The sequence below is a fragment of the Crassostrea angulata genome, chromosome 6 (assembly GCF_025612915.1).
Source record: "Crassostrea angulata isolate pt1a10 chromosome 6, ASM2561291v2, whole genome shotgun sequence".
NCBI lineage: Eukaryota > Metazoa > Mollusca > Bivalvia > Ostreida > Ostreidae > Magallana > Magallana angulata.
This window is the reverse complement of record NC_069116.1, coordinates 45,099,153-45,123,492: the sequence shown is the minus strand read 5'-3', so window position 1 is coordinate 45,123,492 and position 24,340 is coordinate 45,099,153. Positions and strand designations below refer to the sequence as shown.

Genomic DNA, 24,340 nt, shown 5'->3' with positions numbered 1-24,340 from the left:
ATTCACTCGTTCATTAAAATAACGAGGGAAGTTGAATGTGTTATTTGCAGGGCGTTTGGGTGGCAGATATTTATCAAAGGAGGCTTGATAGTCAACAAATTAACCATCAGATCTACCTTAAACTTTTGAAGATGATATTCATGGCCATAAACTATCAGGGAAAAATCAAATATTTACATATACATGTAGCTTTCATAGAATTTGAACATTTACCAAAAATTTGGTTCCTTTGTATGATATCTTTTTAACTACAGTGGTTTTATTTATATACATGTAAAAAAAAAAAGAAAATAATAAATTTAACTCTTACAGGATGAATCTTATTATATGTAAGCAATTTGGTAAACTTATTGTGAATACATAATGTATTCTTTTTTTTATAATGATGGGTTGAACTTCGATCACAGTTGGAATTATATTAGTTTTGAACCTGGCGGCACATTATAAGTAGGTCTATATGATGTCAACACAAACCTTACTTATTGGCTTGAGGCCATCTTTAATCAGAAAATGTCCTTTTATTTGATAAACATGCTTTCCTTACATCAAATTATTAAATCAAAGAGATTCGACGACCAGAAAAGTCTGTATATGTATACATTTAAAAACTTTCTCGAATCGAATTTTATATTGTTAATGTGACCGCGTAGATTTTACGGTGCTAGAGAATTCGTCTGGATCTGCATCGGTCGTGTGCAGTACGAACCGGGTGAGGGAATGTTGGCGTCAAGGGTATAAGGTTGAGGCGCGCTGTGGGCCGTAAGGTAAAAACGAAGGGTAGGTTTGCCGTATTCCCGAAGGTCCACCAGTATACAGTTCCAGAGAAATAAACAGGCAATTGATGCAGGATTCCGTTTTTATTGGTCGAGACTCAACGATGGCAACATTATAACAATTTAACAGACAGACATTTTACAAACAAGTCGGATATGGCCAGTGGTGGCCTCCGGACACAAGACTCTGGGCGAGTCAGACGTGGCCGAGGCTGGCCGCCGTATTCCAGACTGCCGATTGACAATTGAACATAACTATATAAATGAATTAGACCAATGACTATAAATTGACAGGTGATGACATAAGTAAGCTGAGTGAAATATCGACAGTTATCAAATAATTAAATAAACTCAATGAGTCTTTGATAATTGCACAATGTTGTTTTAAGAGATTAGCAGTTCTTGTGACATGGCACTCTGTCTCTTTGAAATCACATATAGAGTCCGAAAAGTGTCAATCACTAAATAAATAAGTAAATTTGTAAGAATAAACTGTGAGTAAATATTACGAAACAGATGTTGAATTTTAAACGTAAAGTCCAAAATAAAGTTATAATTGAACAGTGAATTTTGCACGGTGATATTAAGTCCAGGAAATAATTTGAAATCTAGTACTTGTATTCTGGGAAATTTTTAACAGTTTTAAAATAATCTTTTGAAAACCTACCAATAGAGCATCTTTAAATATCCTCGAAGGAAGACAAAATATTACTAGTCTGGAGGAAAATGTAAGTGTTAATGAGATTACTTTAGGTCAGATCTATACCTATTCGACACTAACCATTCATTTGGCTTTCGAGTTGATCCTTTATGTCCAATCAACATTAGTTTATACTTCTTAAGCTTCTATATATGGTATGTTTCAAAGTTGAAGGATTATCGAAAAAAAAAAATCGGTTAGTTCAATGAAATATTCATGACAACAAAAGACAATTACGGCATTCCTGAGTATGAGCACACCCAATATATATAGATCTCTTCATTAACACTATACATGTACTCTATTTACACTTAGATCCATTGCATTTGGCTTGAACTTATCACGGTTCAGAATATCAACTACTGTTATATACACAGTTTCTCGAATTTTTGACAAATCAGTTGTTACAGACACCATTATAAAATCAGTAGTGTATCCCGGTTTCGAAAATCATATTGCGACAGCTACATTTAGGTACCTGAAGCTATTTTTAGTAACAGGTACTTTCCGCCCAAACACGTGTGTATGCGAAATAATTTGAAAAAAAGCTATACATGTTTCTGGATTATCATATCCTGCAATATTCGCAGACGCTACTTTTTATTTCGTCGGCTACATCAAATTGAGAATATTACATCGCTTGTATATTAGTATCGCTTGCTATTGTATAAACGCCACTGTCCAAGTTTTTGTGGCCTGGCTTAATAACGCACTAGGGACATCGTGGAGGCGCGGTATTAACGTTAATATTTACTTTTGCAAATATGTTTTCTATAATATGAACCTATCATAGAATAGCGAAAACGTTCAATTAAGAAATAAACAGCAATTGTAAAAGTTCACCAGGATATGAAGTTGGTTGGTCACGTGATCAAATCCTGTGAAGCCCGAAGATGCCGTTGCGTTGTTGTTGCGTGTACATTTAATTTTGCGTTTTACATAAGGATGCAGCAAGATCGCCTTAAGGACGCAGTCCCGGTGTGGGACAGGGGTTAAACACAAATATAGAAGACAGTCATATTTAAACGTCTTTATTTGAAGAGCTACATCAAACTAAGAAAGGCTTCTTATTAACAGTAAATATCTAATATATATCCCACCAGCTGCATGACGTTTTCTGCAGTGTACAGAGTATACTGGTATCTATATATTACATTAGACCTAGGAAATACATGTACATGCCTGATTCACGCAATGATTCACAGAAATACTAAACAAAGAAATCGGTCCCTTTCAACTCCGGAGGAAAATATTCTTGTTCCACGGGTCCCTGACAATCCGGATTGTACTTGTATCCTTTTCCATATCCTACGATTAAAATGATAATTATTTGATTGATGTATAATTAAGTAGAAAATCAACTCAGTTACTGTAGTTTTTCATCAATATTCACTGAACATGCAACAATACTCCTTCATTTTATTCCCGGATCTAAGAAATCTGTGGTTCATTAACTAGGGTTATTTATTTTTTTCTGCAATTTCGGTACCTTCTTTTCCCACATGAATCATTAAACCAAATTAACAAAATGATGAACTGATTGTTAAGAGTAAGTAAAAGTAACTAGAATATTGTTACTGTGCATCAGTACGGTAGATCAAAAAATAGCCAAAGCCAAATCGTCTTCTATGGGAATATATGTCCGATATCAACATGATTATTTCCTGCAGTCTGTAATTTTTGCCCAAGTTGCTAAAGGTTTCACCCATTGATTAACTAGTTAGAACTGGATCGAGTAGATGTCAGTTTCTATATAGCAGTGAATTACAAATAATTTCAGTAAGAAATAGCGGAAATCATATTAAGTGGGTGTAAATATTATATATTTATTGCATGATTGTGAGGGAGATTCGATTTATAACAGAATTATTCATTTACATAAATCGTATGATCATTCTCGTGATTTTCACAAACATGGTATGTCAATTTGGGGGGGGGGGGGGGGGGAGATAATGGAAATTGTTATACTTTCATGTTAAATACTGAAATCTGATTGGTTAAGACGCAGTTAATAATATTTACTATTACCCTCAGCGTTAGCAACGCACTTGGCAACGGGTAACATTAAAAAATGTTACATGCGCGAAAATTATGCGCGTACGGTTCGCTGTAGAATTCACGTTATTCCTATATAAAAGCAGTAAAATCTTCTTAAAATTTTTAAAAAAGACATTCAGTATAACAAAATAAATAGTGCCTGTTTGGGAGGATAACAGTTGAAATTGACACCCCTCGAAAACCATTGTCAACCTCCGCTTCGCGTCGGTTGACAATGGTTTTCTCGGGGTGTCAATTTCAACTGTTACCCTCCCAAACAGGCACTATTTATATAATATGACGATGACAGGGAAATATGAAGTTTTATTGCCCTGACACGTGATTATCTAGAACCAATCAGATGTCGCGTTATATAGCTGCAGGTCTGTAGCTCCCGGTCTAAAAAAAATCGGATGAACGACCTGGGAGCTACAGTGCCTCCCATAGTAAAAACCTGCAATTTCAGGCGCACAAAAATCTGCGCTAGTTGGGGACTGATTAAGTAAACCTTATTTACACACAAATTCTGTGAAAAAAAAATTAGTATAATTAAATTCTTCAAGCAATTTCCTACTGATATCGTCTCTTTCCTTGCCTTAGACTTTCCCCACTTTGAGTTTAGAGCAGGTGTTAGTTGTTGAGTTATGAGCTCGTTTTAGTTCTTAAGTTATGAGCAAGATACTGAGCTAAAAGTTTTTAATTACATTATATGGCTTGCTTGGTATTTTTATCTACATTGGTCAAACTTACTGTTTAATACACGTTCTCTTTCAAATTTGTTACTTTACTTTAACTTCAGTTGAAAAGTTTTTAGTGTTTGTCACATTCAATTTTGATTCCATCTCTATATTTTCTATTCAGCACTCTGTGTGTTCTGTTAAACAAAAACATGACAAAAGCTTCCTTTACATTATAAAGAATTGTGAGCAATTTGAAAATTTTCAGCCCAAATCATGACCATGCTCCTTTCAGGTCTTGTTTAAAATGTTTGAATATACTAACAAGTACAACATGACATTTTTAAACTCTCTTAAAAAATATTTGTAATGAAAAAATAACTATAACATTTTGCCAGTGAAAGAATTTCAATTTCTTTATCTTGAATGAAAATTTGTAATATCTGTGTTTTTAGCTTACAGTGTACAGATTAATAAATAACAAGATTTTGCTGATACATGAATATTGATGGATTTCGTTTTCACTGTAAATTAGCCAGTTTAATTAGGGAATATTTAAACTCAAAAGCACTGCTGCATATCAAATCCATCAGCAATTCCTCTAGTACAGTTTGTACATACATGCACATGTATATGTAGTTTCCTCTAGCATATTTTGTTTGTAGTTTTCACTTACCTAATGATTTCAACACTTTGTTTGAGGCATTCCGTAAATGCAGTGGTACAGAAGGTAATGGTCCCTTGTGGTTCCTCACTGAGTGCTTGGCTTTGTTGTAGGCTTGGTATACCTCTACATCTTTTGGTGCACGTGCTAAATACACCACACACTGCGCCAAATTAACCTAATTAAAATAATACACAGGAAACCAGTTGCCATACACGTGGGCCTTGAAAGAAAAACTAAGCCCTCCCCAGATAATTTATAATATTGAACATGTTACATCTCCATTGGAAATTGCAGTTAAATTCCAATTCATAACAGAATGCTTTTCATAAGAAATGATTTTTATTCACATTTGCTACTTGAATATACATGTTCTAAACTTTCTCATGTAATCATGTATAGTTGAGTGGGACTGCATTATACTGGATGTAAATGTGCATCAATATGATGCCCCCTACAATTACTTTTACTAATTAATCTAACTTAATTATGAAATTAAAACTACCTACATCACATTCAGGCATTCCCACAAAATGACAGGCTTGGTACGCCGACACAGCTTGATTGAGTGCTTGTGGATCACTCAAACCTGAAAATGCAGACAATGACCTGATATATATTTAATACGCAGGCAGGAAATTTAATGATATTAAAGTTTTGACTTCTGCAGTAATTAACTTCTTTCATGGTATAAACAATTAAAAAGCAGTTAAAGCCATTTACCGATAATTTGATTATTATCCACCTACATGTATATGTACATAGATTGTTTTAATGCAATATGATTTATAAATATTCATTCATATAGCTTGAGAATAGACAATTGCATTTTAAATAAATAAATTGAAATTTATTAATGGCAGACATATAAGTAATATCTAAAAAACAATTTACTTATAGCTATAAATTCTGAAATGTAAAGTAAATGTATGTACATGTAAAAATGATGGGAAACTAAGCAACTTTTACCACAATTATTAATGATTTGCAAAAATTATAACAAAGACTTGGTGTACTACTAGGAAAAGCGATGAGGTAATTAAGTTTCTAAATCTGAAGTAATTTTACCAGAACTCAAGTTTTAATTCCCACACACTAAACATCCAGCTAACTCAAAATTCATAAAACTTAAAACTAATGAATAAATACACATTCACAATAATCCATAGTGATCTGCAGTACTGAGGAGATCCATTAAAACAAAAACTCACTTCCCTTCATTGTTTATAAATTGATGTAAAAATACATATATAAGTACTATACACTGTAAAGTCCTGTCATACGAGTAGAATTCTACAACATAATTTTACATTTAGTATACTTGCACTATCGATAATTTCAATATATCGTTTACTTATAGAAAATATACCATTTTCCGCCCTGTGCGATATAAACTGAAGGTTCGCATACCAGTGTGATATAAACCCTTGGGCTGTGATATATATAGATTATTTCATGTTAATTTTTTAATCGCATTATATATTAGCCCGAGGTCGCTGTATATCAGCATCAGACTCGAGGGCTGATATACAGCGACCGAGGGATGATGTTAGATACGATATAAAAATAGCCAAATTATGATTTTTATATCATATACTTACAGAAAATATCAAAGAAACAGTAAAAAACATCATGTGAGGAATGATTACTGTTAACAAATCGCTCTATGCCTATATCATGTATATTTTTCATCCCAGATAAACTTCCCCGGAATTTATGCGCCAAATGTTTGTATACCATTGACGTCAACGTACTGTTTAATGTCATATTCGGAGATCAGAGTTGAACGACACATACCTAACTCTCTGTCATAATAACCGATAATGAACTGAAAGGGGTGTGATATAACATCGGAAGAACGCTGGAGAGGGGTGTGATAGAAGATTTATATCCCACCCCTAGGGTTTATATCAGACGGGTTGGCAAAATTTTTGTTTATATCGCACAGGGCCGAAAAGAGTATATTTTCTATAGGTATACGATATATACAGGATATCTATATTGTGTTATTCAACAATTTCAAATGGTGTATATATATTCGTGACGCTTGCCAAGCGAATATAACCATTTCAACGAGTTGGATATAGCAAATATAAAATCACACGATTTTAGATTTTTCTATTTATCTCTTTCAAATTGATTTATATTATAAAGCTTATATGACCAGAACTTAAATTTTTTTAAAGATAAAAACCCGATAATCATGATAATGCAAGGTTGTGTTATGCGTTTATTGTGACCTTGCACAATACAATTTAGTATGTCATTTCAGAGATAAATCTAACTGTTTTAATGTAAAGTTTCACTGAAATAAACCTTGAAATAAATTTTAAACTCTAAATAATATTTCTTAGCTTAATCACCTGATTAAATATAAATACTGATCCGAAGACTTGAATATAATTAAGTTTGTTGACATACACAAAGTTGCAAATGCTTGTTAGTTTGAATTGACTCGATCTCGAACGAGAAACAGTTGTTGATGTTTTATAGAACAAACACTATCTTAACTAGAGCAGAGCTCGTGGCAAAGCCACGAGTAGGTCTTCCGTTGTTGCTGCGAGTTGAAAATGTATGTGATATGGTGTCAATAATTTATAATGACTAAACTTTCAGTTCTGCTTTTGTTATAAAAATGTGTTGTGATTGAAAGCCTGTATATAAAACGTGTTTTGAAAAAGAAAGAAAGAAAATGTTTTAGGAAAACTATCTGTCGAACACAGTTTATGTAATCGTTTCAAACATTCTTTAAAAAATAAGATGTTTAATGGCGAGTTAAATTTTCAGAGGGTAGCAAGCATTGTTACATGTACTCATGAATCATGTGAGGAATTGTGTTTTTGGGAGTTGATTTTAATAAACTCTCCTATGCAGTTACTCTAGCATACCGAAACTGAAATTGTGTTTGCACCTAAGCACAAATCATCGCCGCTGACAAGACTTAGTTCTTGAAAATAATGAAGTATTTTTTTAAAGGAAACTTTTTTTATAAATACCTTGGAAATAGTCAGATTTTAAATGGTAGGAACAATTTGAAGTTTTTTTAGTCCTGTGTATTCCTACGCAGAGTTCAATATATAGTCTCGTTCAACCATCGGCTGTCTCCTTACATCTCCGGCAAGTAGAGAGTCAGTCTATATTTAGAGGTCGCATCATCAAGCTATCATGTGACCTGGTATCTCTTACTTGTCGGGGATTAACGGAGACAGCCAAGCATCTGGTTGAACGAGACTAGAGTTCATTATTGGTTGGATCCATACAATTTTTGAAATATTTGGAATACCAAAACATAGTTTGATGAAATCAATTCTATTTTAAAATATTACACAACATGATTCATTAGAGGTTTTCTCAAAATTCTAGTCGGAACAGTCAGAGAATTCATATTATAAAAATGTGCATGATTCAAATGCAGATTATAAACTACTTGCCAAGCAAATTAGCATATCGTTGATTTTAAAATAAATAATATTCGATAAAATCAACTCTCGTCAGTACATCAGTACTTTGATTTAAAAACCGAACCCGCCTTCAAAACACGTAACCTTTTCTCTAAGATAACTTCTTTATTTAAAAATATTTCTAAATTTTTGAAAACTATGTGCAAGTTTAGAATTGTTGCGTGATGACAAAATTTACAGACCCTGAAACTTACTACTACACCAAAAAACGTGCGACTTACTTGCGAGAAACGTTTCGTGTAAACCGTTAAGCGTTTCGTGTGATTGTGAAGCGTTTCGTGTAAACCGTTTAGCGTTTCGGGCAAAGCGTGTAAATCGTTTAGGGCAAAGCGTGCGAGAACCGCGTGAAACATTTATCAGATTTCATTCGGAACTCACTGACACTTCAATTCACTTTCAATTGATGAAAGGGAATATATCCAAGATATCTTCATTGAACAATTTTCACTCATAAAATTTCACAGGAACGAAAACAATTTTTTTACGGAGATTTATAATGGGAAATGTTTACATCTTTTCTCCGTTCGGAAGTACTCGGGATACCTCGCGCAATATTTAAACGTTATCATCCGGGCTTATTAATGGCTGATGCAATGCAAAATCCCCGTAGACTTTCAATATTGGGGTGTGTATTGAAACCTGAAGCGATAGAGGGGGCGTTTCAACACATATAATCTGGACATTTTTCATATAAGTGGACGAACGTAGTTTTAGCACAAAGGTATTTACTATTATTGAAATATCAAGCAAAAAGTGGTGGAAGAAAAAACTCGGGACATAGTATATCTTATAAATTTATGAAACTTTTAAGTGTTTTGAAATTCTTTAACCAGGGAACAACGATGTCTATATATAGATCAGTAATAGGATAAGGTAATGTCAAACATCGAAGACTGTACGAATATTTAAGAAACTGTTTTTATTACAAGTGTTACCGTTAATAATTAAATCAAAGTTTGCCGAATCTTCCTGGAATTAAACAAAGGTTGTAAATTTACTTTGTATAAAATCTTTCTTCATGGTTACTCAGTGTGAAACATTCTTTACCTTAGACGTTTTACTTTTCCACTAAGCATCCGCCTTCGTTGCCTTTCCTTTACACTACATCTTAATTCATCATGTTCATAAGTGATTACTCGTTCGCATTTTAAAATATTTAATGTCCGTATTCTCGGACTCCATGCTAGGAAATTTAGTTGAATATAAGCTACGTCATTCTTATCCATGTGCATGTTGTCGACGGCGCGCGGCCAAAGAAATTGTCACAATTGTTCTTTAAAAAGCTTTAAAGTTATACAATATAGGATACACATGTAATTTTTATATGCAGACCTTCATTAATTTGTTTGCAAGTTTATAACTAATGATTATTCCTTTATCAGCACCACTTATAATTTACTCAACTATCTCTCTCTTTTCTTTCTCTCATTCAAGTCACGAGCGGCAATGTCTTAACTACGCCCAGCTACGATCTGATTGGACAAAGGTCAGTGAAAACATTAGGTAGAAACTTTTCTGGAGTAAACCCCTATTAAACGATTCAATATACTTCGCTGTTTCTTAAACGATCATGTTTTGATAAGCATATATATTTTTTTATTTATTCACATCGATAACTCTTACTGAGACCATTCGACTTTGTACAAGCAGCACACATAACCTCGGACATCGGGTGTCTCCTGCACCTGGCTGAACCTGTCAATCAACCTCTGTGTATTTGTTTCATTGGATGGTCAAGCGTCTCTTTCTTAGTCAATAGCCAATCGAAAATTAATGACTTCAAGGTAATCGGAATCAGTATTTGATGAAGCATACAATTCAAATGACAAAATTTTTATTAATTATCTGAAAATTATTTAAACCACTGTTAATGGAAAACAAAGAGTCTTAGAAGTAATTAACACACAGGGATTTGCCTACAATGTACACAGTCATGCAATTACTAGTAATTATTATGGGAATCTTTACGCATGGTACTTAATTCGAACAGATTATAATAATCTATACACTGTACGCCGTTACACATGTACGAAGCGCCGGTAATAATTACGAATATTGAGTCAAAAATTTAAATCATTTTTATTTCTTGTTCTTTTCAATACAATGTGAAATTACTTTCAGAAAAAAATTCCGAAATACTAATTACAACTTTCTTTTTTGTGTAATCATTTGATTTTTTCTGGGTTCATGTATATATGTGTACAGACCATACTTATTTACCCGCGAATGACACGGAAAAAAATAATCGGTTGTTCGTAGAACATTTTTATCTTACGAATGTGACTAATTTAATTTTAAATATTTTTCAACATTATCAATGTAAATAATATCAGGTGTATTTACTGTTTGTGTTTTTACATCGTTATCTCTGAAACCAATAAAAATACTAATGTTAGCAGAAAAATCAAATCCCGCCGAATACTGAAATACCGATTTCAGTTAGCAATCATACGGATTTTATTTTTGGTATTGACTATTGAGTTACGGTAACTTTTTTTCTGGATGATTTTATTATGTATTATTTATGTAAAAGCACCATTCCAACAGTTACTCAATTATATAACAATTGATGATCTGGGGCTATATATGTTCCGAGCTGTGTGCACTGAAGCGACACAAGATTCTCGGTCGCATGTGGCGATTGAATTTACACAGACTGACCGAATAAACAAACGGGTGGGAATATGAAACAAAATGTTACACATGAGAAGAAGCCACCAAGAATGATTTTCGATAGATCTTGATATCGTTTTGACAATTAAAAAAGTCCAGCGCGAGCTCCTGTCAGCGGGGCGGGAGGGGGCAGCAATGAGTTCGCTTCTACAAAGAAACGAACGACCATGTAGAAAAACTACAGAAGTGATTAATATGTGACCGATAGAATCTCATCTAAAGTTGTTTAAAATTCATGTGAATTTTTTTTTAAAAATCATCGAATGCCTCAATTCAGGACATTTTTTATCGTGCTAGCACCTACTGCAAACATGTTACATGGAACTTTGATTATAATTTGATTTTTAAACTACCTGTTTATCTGTTCATCTTAAACGAATATAATAGTTGAAAAAATAATAAAATATAGTTGTGTCCGTGCAAAATATGAAACATGAACGCGCGATAAGGTACATGTAGAAGAACACGAACCGACCCCGGATTACTTGGCGCCGGTTCTCCTCAGCCATGTGCGAGGGATGATCATCATTTGAAGGTTTACTATTTGTGTGTGTGGGGGGGGTTGGTTGATTCATAACATTATTTGTGCAGTTTCTAACATATTTTACATAAACAAACTAACCATTAATCTATGTCTTAAATGTACGATGTTTACGATTTGGAGTAATATCGCTCATTAATATTCATTTACACTCAAATGTTCAATTGAATAAATACAAGATGGACAAACTTTTATAGGATTAAATTAAAACAGTTCCTGTTTTTACGGCTATATTAACTCAAACACGTTCATATGCATGTAAGTGTGCGTCGCAGTGTGAGAATCTTGTGTATTTAAACCCGCTTAATAACCGCTAGGTAGTGCAGCAGTGGCTGATCTCATCGGCCGTTGGCGAAGGATATATTACGTAAAGGTATATGTACAACGCACAGACAGGCACAGTTCAGAACCCAGAAAGATTTGAAAAGTTTGCAGTATAATGAACATACTCTATCAAATAAAAGTTATTTATTTTAAACTTAAAACCCACAATTGATCTGTGTCTATTATTGCTTTAGATTGAGAGTGACATTGCTTTTATTAATTAACTGAACGATTTCTTAATTGACACCCAATCGTTTAATCCATAAAAAAATTATGTGTAATCAAAACGAAACCAATTATCGAGTTCGCGGCTAAATAAACTCATACATGTATATGAGAGACACAGCTCTCGTGTATTAGATAACCGCTGACCGCTACAGCCGCGAGCATGGTGACCGATTTTCTCGGCCGCGGGCGAGGGAGAGCTTACGTAATGGTACACACACACACAGCTCTGATTCAAGGTAGATTTTAAATGCATGGAGTTAATAAATAAAATGTAATGCATATAGTTTTTTAATTCCATATTTTGTGGTTAAATAGAAAAGAAAAAGAATGTTTTGTTTTCCAATTGCCGTTTTTAATGATTGTGCACTATAAGAACTTAACAACAATGACTTAAACTCCTTAAAAAAGCATGTACTCCAACAAAAACAAATTTCTTATAAATTAATGCCTCCTGTATAAACCAGCATACTTTCTGCGGCAACTTTATGCCAGTTGTACGCACAAAGACTTTCGTTAACTTGTCTAATGAAAACAGGTACATGTCAACATGTAAAGCTTTTTACACTCATACTACACAAATCACTTACAAAATAATATTGTTACGACCTTTATGAGATCCCAACAAACAACTTTTCCAGCGACATCCATATCAAAATCCTAACCGTTTTTGAGTTATTAAGCAAAAACTTTTAGGGGCTATTGGACCTTAATTTAAGGGGCCAGCCCTTTTTTATTGGTGTCAAATGAAAGCCCTTGATATTCTGCACAACTTTTATTCTACATGTCTTAACAAAATATTTTTCGTTAAAAAGATATAAAGGAAAATATGTCTAAATTTTTGCACTTTTTGGAATCCTGTTTTTTGACCCCCTACCTTTTCCTAAATAAGGAACGTAATCCAAAAACAAAAACCGATGTATACAACTTCAATGTCTTTGTTATTCAAATTCGTTGGATTCCTATTCCCTGCTATTATAGTCTCGGAGCCTTTGTCTGGAAACCAAAGGCCCTAAAAAAATTTAAAAGGGGAATAACTCGTTAACGGAAAGGGAATTCTAACTTCTATGAATTGATGAAGATAGTGTTTGGTAAAGTCCATTAGCCCTGAAAATTTGAGCAAAAACCGTTCAGAAATGAGCACGATATGAAGCCTCAAAGTTCGCGTCTAGGAAGAAAAAAAAAAAAAAGAAAAATAAGAATAATCTTAACCCGCACAATAATAGAAAGGTCTTCCGTTGGAAACGGAAGACCTTAATGATAATACTGAATAAGGATGCTTACTTATGGTAGAATAAAAGTCTTAAGAAACATTATTCAGTAAGTCCTTGTATATAAACACAACCAAAGCGTTCTGTTTTCATTGCTTCTTCAGAATGAACATTTCAATAGCTAATGTGATTTGCAGTTTTATAAACTACACAGTAGCTTCGGAAGCAAACTGAAGGGGGGGGGGGGGGGAACTTAACTTAATTATCATAGATCTCAACAAACAGAAAAAAGGTCTTTGTTATCAGTTTTGTATAACTTTGCCCTATGCTACAGTTATGTACTGTAATTTAGATCTTTGACAAAATCTTAACAAAATATATCAATTTTTGGTAGTAATTAAAAGAACTAGCAAATCTTTGAAAATAGGTCACTGAAGTGTTGAAGCAACGGGCTGTGTCAAAAATAGTTCAGACCGAAAGTATTTGATAAAGCATCATCCGTTTGATAAAGCAAAGGTTTATCACACGGGTAATATACACCACACGTATGAGATAAAAGATTTATATCACACCCCTCTTCAGCAATCTTCAGATGTTATATCAAAACCCCTTTCCGTTAAGGTCAAGATCTAGTAAATGAAAGGTTTCTACAGGTATGCAAATTTTAACATATAAATTCTTTCAATAATGCTTCATAACAATTTAGGCTTTTTGTGAAAGGGTGTACCAGAGCTACAAATTTTGGTAAACACAATGAAAAGTCATGTTTTAAACTGTCATTTTCAACAAAATGTGAAGGAAATAAGGAACAAATTTCAGAGTTTTATCGATGTTTGACGAATAAAATACTGTGGAATCATTAGAATCTGTGGTGGCTCAATTTTCGTTGTATTCATGGGTAGCCCTTCCCAACAAATTTACATCCTCAACGAAAACAAAATTTGAAAGAGTTTGTTATCTTCTTGAAACTAAAAACTGACGCATCCACGAAATTACATCCCCATGAATAAGCAAAAAACTCACAATCCACGAAAATTGGCCCCCACGAATTTAAATGATTCCACAGTATATCTAAAAAACATACAGTCTCTCTAAAAAGAGAATTAAACAAAATCTTGACCTCCTCTTTAAAATGATGTCAAATTGAATATAGTTATCTGGATTACTTTTCCCATGATTTAACATGAATGTCAGGAAATTGATTAATTTACTACTGTACATAACTCTTTTAAAGCCGTAAAGCACGGGAAAAGATTCTCAAAACCAATTATGAAGTAATAATCGTTCTAGCACCAAAAATACACTCTGGAATCATTTACTAGTTTATCCGCTATTATGATGAAGACTTTGGTATGCATTGCTCAACTCAGATCTCCATGTATGACATCAAATAGTTACGTTGATGTCAACTTGATATGCAAACAGGCACAAAAATTTCAGGGATTTTTAACAGATATGGAATATATGGACATGTAATGATTTGTTAACAATAATCATTTATCACATGATGTTTTTTATTGTTTCTTTAATATTTTCCAGAAGTATATGATATAAGAGTCATAATGTGGCAATTTTTATATTACATCCTGTTATAGCCTATGGTTTCTGTATATCAGCTGATATACAGCGACCTCAGGCTAAAAAAAGGATGAGATATAAAAATTGTCTGGTAATAATCTATATATATTACATTTGGCTGTTATTCTATTGTGTTTTAGCAGAAAACAACTTCCATAAATCAAGTACATCACAAAATACCTTGAATGAATGTATAAAATTACATTCTTTCGAAAATACCCTATTAAATTCAAATCCAGGCAAACCCTTTTGAAAAGCATCACACCTGCTAAATATAATGCATATCCGGTACATGTGTATTCAAAAATATTCTGTTCATACCAATGTCCTCACTGGCTATTCTGATCAACCTTCGCGCAATGTACCGAGGATCTTCTCCGCCTTCTAACATTCTGGCCAGCCAGTAGAGGGCAGCACTTTCACTGGACCCACGAATTGACTTATGCAGAGCGGAAATAATATTGTAGTGTTCGTCCCCTTAAAAAAATAAAAAATAAAGCATGATAGATAAATTCTGAATGGTAGATAAAAATGATTGTTCTTTAATTCCAACTGAAACTTTAAGCTATTTTGTACAGTAGTGTACATGCATGTGTAACAAAATTTAATTCATTTTTTATTTTAATTATTCATTCATACATGTATATGTGCACATTATTAAATATCAAGCATTTATTATTTATATCATAAATTGCAGGTAAATGAACCAAAAATCCATTAACTTCACATAAATAGCTTGAACTAATTAATGAGTTTATCACTACATGTAATTGTACAGTATTAATTTAATTTCATATAAAAAGCTGTTGTAATTCCACAGTTTGAGTTATTCAATATTGTGATCAAAATGTTTAAATAAGCTGCTCCATACCCACTTCTTAATTTCAACATATATTTTACTGAATAAATTCAACAAGGCTTGGAAAACAGTCACAAATAACCTCTATACACATGTATTCTCTCTCCTTTGATAAATAAGGTCAAGATACAAACACATTGTTTTTGATATAAATAGTATATATTATGACGTTCAGGTGTATTTGTTTTTGATTTAAATAACGTAATACATGTACAGGTTAGTAATTTTTAATGAATTGTAGAGTTCAGCAATAAGTATTTTCCAGAGATATATGATTAAATACATCAAGATGTTATAACCATCCAAAAAAGTAAACAACAATGAAAATATGTACAATTTTTCAATTAATTGTTCCAGCTCTAAAAATTAAATAAGAATTAAAAGACCCAAAAAAACCCCTCAAAAATCAAAGTAGCTGCAGGTCTAAAGCTCCCGGTCTGAAAAAATTTATATGGACAACCTGGGAGCTACAGTGCCTCTCATAGTAAAAATCAGCAATTTACAGGCATGTAAAAATTATGCTATTTTTGGACTGATTAACTGTTTCTGAAAACATTATTTACAAATATCTGATCCAAAAACATTCCTTGCAATTTTACAAGAGATATCATGGACATCATCACTTTACTTGCCTCTGATATTCTTTTATTTAAAACACCACCATATCAGCCCCGTAAAGTGAAATGGTGCAGTTTGTTTACACGTAAAAATGATGACTCTCGATCATGTGAATTTATCATACTTCAATTTCCAAGGTTGGTTAGTGTGTTAAAGAGAAAGCAAGAAAAGTACTAATATCAGTAGTAAATTGACTAAAGAATTTAAAGGTGCATGTACTAATTTTTCTGCAGAATTTGTGTGAAAATAAGGTTAATCTGCCAAATACTAGCTCAATTTTGAGTGCCGTAAATTGCAGTTTTTTTTACAATGGGAGGCACTGTAGCTGCAAGGTTGTCCTACCAAATTTTTTTCAAACTGGGGGCTACAGACTTGCAGCTAAAATCAAAGATACTCTAACACTGTCTGTACCTTGAGTCTTTCCTAAATTCTCTTAGAACTTAGAAGATATAATAAGTTCATGTATTATGGAGAGAAAAAAAAGTCTCTTTTAATATTTACACGAATTTTGCTGTCTCTACTTGAACCTTTTTAAAGCAATTCTGCATTTGTTTGTTGACATGCAATTACCCAAACAATCCCAAACAAACCCAATTCTTTAGTGGCTTACAGTACATATAAAACTACAGGTAAAAAGCTATAATAGCTTCATCACTGCGATTTCCCTATATGTACATAAAATCTACATACTGGTATTAACTAAAAAGTTCCCGTTTGCAACTGACTTTCTCTCTGATTCACACCCACCTGCTCTGTCATAGAGGACGTGTGTTCTCTGGAGGATCTCTCTGATGTCGTCTGCTGTAACTACGGCCATGCTGTCCTCCTCTGAGCGCTGAGATTGTATCGCCATCTGGAGGCTGTTTAAGGCACATCTAGCGTCACCATCACACAGATTGGCCAGCCCCGTTATGGCATCCTTCTCAATCCAAGCCGATACTCTGAATTAAATACAATATCTACTGGTACATATTCATGTACTTTATTGCATGTCTGACAGGGAGGGAAAGATTTTTTACACATATCATAAAATTCCAAAGCATTACACAACCTAACACCACAGCAATTTCTGGTGAAGCAATATGAATGTCTTCCTTCACAGGTTATTCAAGTGCAGGAAGATTAGCAATAATTTTGATTTTGTTCAACTTATTTACATGTAATTTGTGTCCTGTTATGCAGTTTAACATTTATTGCTTCACATAGACACTGTTAAAAATAGATCGATCATTTGTATGACTTGATGTTTTATCTAGCTATAATCAATTATAAAAGGGACTACTAAATCAATTTAATCAATTCTTTTGTATGGTAGTTGTTTTGGTTTAGATCCACGTCAAACATTATTACGAGGACTTTGAATACAATATCAACATACTAGTATGCATATAGATGACTTTTCAAAAATCTGGATTGAGAATTTCGTCGTTTTTTTATGTGTATTATACATAGGAACAGCTTTTTTTTCAGCATTTTACACACAACTTTGGGGTGTGTATTATACACAGGTGTGTGCTATACATGACACTTTAATATATAAACTGAGAGAAAGAAATTCAAGCTGAAACAGTAGGTTTGATCGAAGTTTCCTTTTTGTTAGGTTAAACTTGGTTGGTACAGTACTTTGATCTGTATCAAAATGATGATTTGCACAGGAAAAAGAAATAAAATGTATGGACATACTCATCATTTTCCTCGATTTCTTCATCCTTCCTGAAAATGTGAGCAGAAATATTCTCACAGGCTCTCTTCAAAATCTTCTCAATATGGCTGCTCTCCAGTTTCTCAAGCACAATGAGTTTGCATCGACTGAGCAGGGCACTGTTGACTTGAAAGGAAGGATTTTCTGTGGTGGCCCCGATGAGTACAATTGTCCCATCTTCAATGTGGGGCAGTAATGCATCCTATAAGATTTGATTATCACCAGAAATATCTTTCAATGCATCCACATTTTGTACAAATACATGATAATAGCGAGTTGTTAATAAATAAGATTAGTGCCAAGGAAATGGCCTATGACCTTTATTAATGAGTTGACCTTGAACTTTTAATATTAATTTCAACTTGTGATCCTTATGATTGAAGTCTGTTTCATGTGCATGATGTACAATCAAACGAGATAAGATATAGAGAAAAACCAACAGCAGCATATTTATATAACAGGGACATAAAATTAAGTCTTATTAGCCCTTCGGGCTTCACAGGATTTGATCACGTGACAAACCAAGTTCATATCTTGGTGAACTTAGGGGTGAGCAATTACCATCGCCCGACGCCCGGGGCTACCGATTGTAGAGGTCAGGCTGTCAGAAATCCTCACTGTGGTAGCCCGTCGGGCTAGTAAATAATAACGATGATAAACGAAATCAGACTTCCGTAAGTGTCATTATAACGTCGACTGATTTTATGTACGACTTAACTGTTATGCAAAATCAAGATCTCTCATTCGCTTTAATGTATGTGCATTGTGCGTACTAATCGCTGGTCCGCATGACAATGACGCTTTGTTTCAAACATGGAGAAGTACCTGACGATAAGTAAGCGTAAACGTTCGTTTGATCGCCTTGATGACAACAATAATCAGCAGTTGAAAATTATGTTAACTCTGAGTGCAAGCACTGCAGAGTATGAGAGGGTTTTTTCTCAAATGAAAATTTTAAAAGGCAGATTAAGGTGCAAACTGACACAGGCTAACTTACAGGCACAATTATTCATTATGATGGAAGGTCCAAGTCTGAAAAGTTTTTCTCCAGACAAATGCATAGCTTTTTGGTTAGATGGCCACAAAAGACATGTTTGTGGTCACAAAATGATAATGAGTGAAACCTGTCCCACAGAAACTACTGAAAAACAAATTGATTAAAAATAAAATAACAGTAACTATATATATTGTTTGCATTATTATCTATTTGACATTGTTTACAGTTTTAATTCAACTGATATGAAGAAATTTTGGGCAAGTAAGTTTTAACTTTGGGCTAGTAACTTTGCTACTGCCAGTAGCCCCTGGGCTAGTAGCCAATTTTTGTGATTGCACACCCCTGTGAACTTTTTAAATTTTTGTGTAGTCCCTAAATGAAAAATAAAGAGCAATTGAGTAGTGTCGTGATGCAAAACAAGGAACTTTAAAATAGTTAAATAAATTATAGTACATACATGTATCATGTAGTACGTTTCATCAAATGGTTATATTATTATCACACACAGTATTTCGTACCGGCTTGGGCGCTTTAATGCCACACCGTGCAATTACTCTGACAAACTCCCCCCCATGCATCAAATATTTTCTGAGGAAAACACCAAGTTAATACCTGTTGTAATTTGTTGAACCTGTGAATTTCATCTAAGAAAAGAATGGTTCGCCTTCCCAGAGTCTTTTGGTCGTTTTTAGCGATCTTGACAGCCTCTTTCACATCGTTGACCCCAGCTGATGTTGCCGACATGGTCGTAAACTTGTACTTGCCTTTTGTTTTACAACTATTGGAGATGATTTTGGCTAATGTTGTCTAAAACATAATAACAAAGCACTTGATATTTGTATCTTATACATGCATAAGGTACATTTTCCATCAAACAACTGATTAGTGAACAATATTAAAATGGCATAAGTCTTGTTGTTGTAAGGAGTTGTAAGCTTATAAGATTCTTCCTTTAATAGAACTTGAAAACCATGAAATTTGATGTTCAAATTTTTGATAACCATTAGTGACATCTTGGATATGTGATGCAATATCAAAAGATTGGCAACTGATCAAAATCTCGTGGTCCCTATTGTAAAGTATTCCCAGCTTAAATCAATATATCTTTCTAATAAACAATTATATCGAAATATAAACAGCTAAAACCTATTACCAAAGCATTCAAAATATTACATTTTCATAAGTTTATGTCTAATAAACAATATTAAAAGAGGAGATTTAGGAAATTAGGAGGCAGTTGGCTACTCGTCATCAGAGATTTCGCTGATGTTTTATAGCTGGCCAATATATTTTCTATATATTAATCTTATTTTTTCAATTTTTTGCTTAAAAAAAACAAACTATGCACATTTTTCATAAAAACTACATACTTTTGGTTTAAAATCATTATCTCAGTTTACTAATATGTAGTTCTCAAAGTAAGGTTGGCTCCGTAACATTTTTCAACAACAAAACACGCTAATGGTGGAGTTGCCAATTGTTATTTATGTCTCTGACAATATCTAGCCATTTAGCTTTATTCCTGATGTATGAAATTGAAGGACTACATAATCTCAGTTGTTTGGCTCCCACTCAAAATCATCTACCAACTTGAAGAGACCATAATTACCGTAACCATTCACTATTTCTGCTTTGTTGTTGCCGCTCTTGCATTGTTGCACACTAATTTTAAATTAATTCCATATATAAAATTGATGATGTATCTTTTACTTGAAAATGATTCTAACAAGTTGTATTAATGAAATGTGAATTAATATCAGCGCAAGTTGAGGTTGAGGACTGCAGTTAAAATTGCTAATGTTAGGCAAGTGCGACTATGTGGGTGGGGGGGGGGGGGGAGGGGGGGGTGGGGGGTAGGGTTCAAAACTTGAATTTGAGTAGGGTGGCCAAGACAGTTGGGCAATGTGTCTTTCATGCTGTGTTCTCTCCAAAAGTCATTCTTTAAAGCAAACTAAAGAATAATTCTCACCTTTCCACAACCAGGTGGGCCCCACAAAATCATTGAGGGAATATCATTGCTCTTCATCAAATTTCTGAGCATGCTCTTCTTTCCTACTGCCTTCTCTTGTCCCACATAGTCCTCTAAACTGAGTGGTCGCAGTTTCTCTGCAAGAGGAATCACGCCCCCTACACTGTCTGAGGGGTCAGGTCGTTGTGGCATGCCAAAAACTGGAATGTTACTGGACTTGGTCCGGTTTTTCTCAACAAATGGCGTATTCTCGGCATTGTTATCGAAGTCTTCACGTTGAGCATAATTATGATTTGTGTTTTTCTTAGACTGGTTCTTCTTTGGTGAAGTAGTTTTAGCTTTTTTGTTTGCACTGGGGCCCGCGACAGATTTCGAGGGCTTCAAACTACCCCAGGCAGATTTCTGAGGAGAAGCCCCTTGACCTTCGCTGCTCTTACGTTTTTTGCCCTGACTGGAGCTACCTGAGGAAGAATCGGTGATGTTTAGGCAGTTGTTTACATGTCTGTTTATCACTGAAGGTTGAAAACTTTGCGAACACAACGGACACTCAACAGTCTCCGTGGACGCGAAGATATTTCCCTCCATTACTTTGTTTACAGCTCCATGTGGAACACGTCAGAGGAATTCCGAGAGTATTATATATAAATGCCAAAACCTTTAACGTTTTTTTCCTCCGGGGACTTGAAATTCTCAGTGGCATACAGTGGCCTACATATATATCTAAGCAAAAAATTGACGGCGAATGCCTCACTGTCGCGCAAATCGCAAAAATAAGTAAATCTAAAATATTTTATTTCCTATTTCTAAGTCTTTCATTTCTAGATAAAAGCAAATTAAAATCTATTTTTCTCGTTTAATATTAAAATATATATAAATTAATATACGAGGAATCATTAAACATCGCATCTCATACTAACCATACTTCATGTTTTCTATAAACAAAACACACATCCCTACTTAAACATCAACTTGTTTATCATAGATGTAACTGATACGCCACACTTCTAAAATTCACAGAAAAAATATTTTATATAGATTGCACAGGCATGACAGCGTTTAAATGTTCGATTTCCTTCTTATTCGTTATCCAAAAATTTCGTCTCATAAAATTCGGTATAATTGCAAAAGAGAAAAATTGATTGATTTAATTTAATCAGGGCAAACATATACATATATTGCTATTGCTCTTAGTCTATATAGATCTAAGAGTTAGCTTTTCGCTTGAACACTTCCACAAACGCATATATACTTTTGTGTCATTAAAGTTTCTGATGGCTTCTGGAAAGGTTCGTGGACATGATTCAGAGTTATTGTGACCTTTGTTGAAAATTTATAATTTTCACACGAATTTTAAATTTTGATTCACAAAAATTAATTAAATTATGAGTAGGTAATATGCCTTTTTGCCTTAATGGACACTACGCCACTATTAAATTCATACTGTACTATATGTGCACTCACAAATTAATATTTCTTTTTCAGTACCATATACAAGAACAATTGAAGAAACCAGGAGTTTTTAAGCTATGACTAATTTTGATTTCAACAAATGTGACTTTCATGCCAGACCTTGAAGATACAACCAAAAACATTTTGCAGGTTGTTTTATACCTTTTTATACCACAAAGGGTTCACGCGCAGATTCAGAAAATTGTTCCGAGGGAGGGGGGGGTCCAATGCATAATTAAATTTTCCTGGCGGAGGGGGGGGGGGGTTCTGAAGCATATTCCTGTAATTTTATTACATAGTAAATATTTCATATCCTGTTTGAATCGCAACCTCTGGTAATTTTTGCACACATTTTCTAATTGATTTTATAGTACCCATTTTATAGAAAATATTTCAGTATTTGATGATTGGTGAACATGCAACGAGAAATATAAACTTTTGAATAAGTTCACATATTATTTATAACATCACACTAATTCTAATTACAAATCACTGTCATGCATGCAATTTTCCTGTCCTTCTTTGAAGGAATGATTCTTTGAGTATTATAAGTTGATCAAATATACGGTCGGGGTGGTCATATCCAATAAAGCCCGAAGGACTTAGATCACGCTATATTTGAACACTTCATAATATTCAAAGGTTGATTCCTTATAACTTATATCTACATGTATATAATATTTACCAATTGTACGAATAAATGCTATATAAAATAGTCATTTGAAGAAATGTATTATACTATACATTGCAAAATCGATTCGTAGTGTTATCACAGACAAAGACCCTGGAAAATGAAAATAATTTTATACAGTTTACAACAGCCTCTATTGCCGATATATGGAACACTGTACCCGATAACGTATGCCGGTGCCAAGGAGGCATTTAATATTTACACGTGCACCCGTCTAAGCTGCATGTAAATCGAAAAAGTTCAAAAACGATATATGATAGACCATTGATCATGAAGAAAAAACCACCGTTGTTATTAATGTATCTCACCGGTCAGGTAAGATATTTACCTTCTAAATATACATTCCGGTAGGAAAATAATTTCTCCAACATGAAAAACCATTTTCCTATAGGACACTTTGAAATTCCTACTGGAATAAAATCACTTCCTATAAGAATTTAAAATCCGATAGGTTTTGAACAAAACTCCAAGGGGATTTTAAAGGGACTTAGACACGATTTAAGCTAACATTTTTCAAAATCAGGTTTTTTTTTTCATTTTTAATGTTTAGAATGGTCATTATGGATGTTTTTAATTAATGCTTTGGTTAAATATGAAAGTCAAATATTGAGTTACAAGCGAATTACAGATATCAGATTTCTTTTTTTTTGTAAACAAAGCTGGAGTCCTGTTATTGTTACATATGTGTTGTATTGGTATTAAGTTCAATCAAATGTTGCATTTTATTTTGATAAAAGTATTTATGAACATACTGAATCAGTTTATTGTGCTTGCCACAAGTATTTTGTCAAAGAAGTTTTTGTCAAAGAAGTGGTAGTTTTTCTACTTTACATTATTTGTAAACAGCTATAAGACACGAGCTTTGTTTACATAACAACGACTTCTTTCCTCTGTATCTCGCTTGTAAGTTGACTTCTAACATTCAAAATTTGGTTAATCATTAAAAATACACAATTAATCCATTTTATACATAACTTACATAAGAATTAAAAATATCATTTTCGTCTCAAATCGTGTCCAAGTCCCATTAAAAGTTTTCTAGAGGCAAACTACCTGCCTGAATTGAATTCCTACAGGAAATACTTTTCTCCTACAGGGAATATATAATTCTCATAGAATTTTGTTAAAATCTTATAGAATTTTTCCTCAGAAAAATGACTTCTCCTATGGGGAATGTTATTCTTCTATGCG

The 24,340-nt window shown here is 33.6% G+C and overlaps 1 protein-coding gene across 1 annotated transcript; it reads right to left on the bottom strand.

The window, feature by feature from the left end:
* Window positions 1–2,488: 2,488 nt before the first annotated feature.
* LOC128189330 (ATPase WRNIP1-like) lies at window positions 2,489–21,631 on the bottom strand. The gene is made up of 8 exons (XM_052860893.1): window positions 21,010–21,631; window positions 19,653–19,847; window positions 18,025–18,245; window positions 17,089–17,282; window positions 15,186–15,341; window positions 5,361–5,440; window positions 4,864–5,029; window positions 2,489–2,781 (listed from the first exon to the last, which is right to left on the bottom strand). Exons 1-8 carry the CDS (start codon window positions 21,592–21,594, stop codon window positions 2,684–2,686), a joined length of 1,695 nt encoding a protein of 564 aa, XP_052716853.1. The 5' UTR covers window positions 21,595–21,631; the 3' UTR covers window positions 2,489–2,683.
* Window positions 21,632–24,340: the final 2,709 nt, after the last annotated feature.

Coding starts and splice junctions, on each gene's coding strand:
- LOC128189330 (XM_052860893.1), bottom strand. CDS start 21,594: ATGGAGGGAAATATCTTCGCGTCCACGGAGACTGTTGAGTGTCCGTTG. Junction 18,246..19,652: donor GGTTCAACAAATTACAACAG/GTATTAACTTGG, acceptor CAAATCTTATAG/GATGCATTACTGCCCCACAT. Junction 15,342..17,088: donor CGTCCTCTATGACAGAGCAG/GTGGGTGTGAAT, acceptor TATTTTTTTAAG/GGGACGAACACTACAATATT.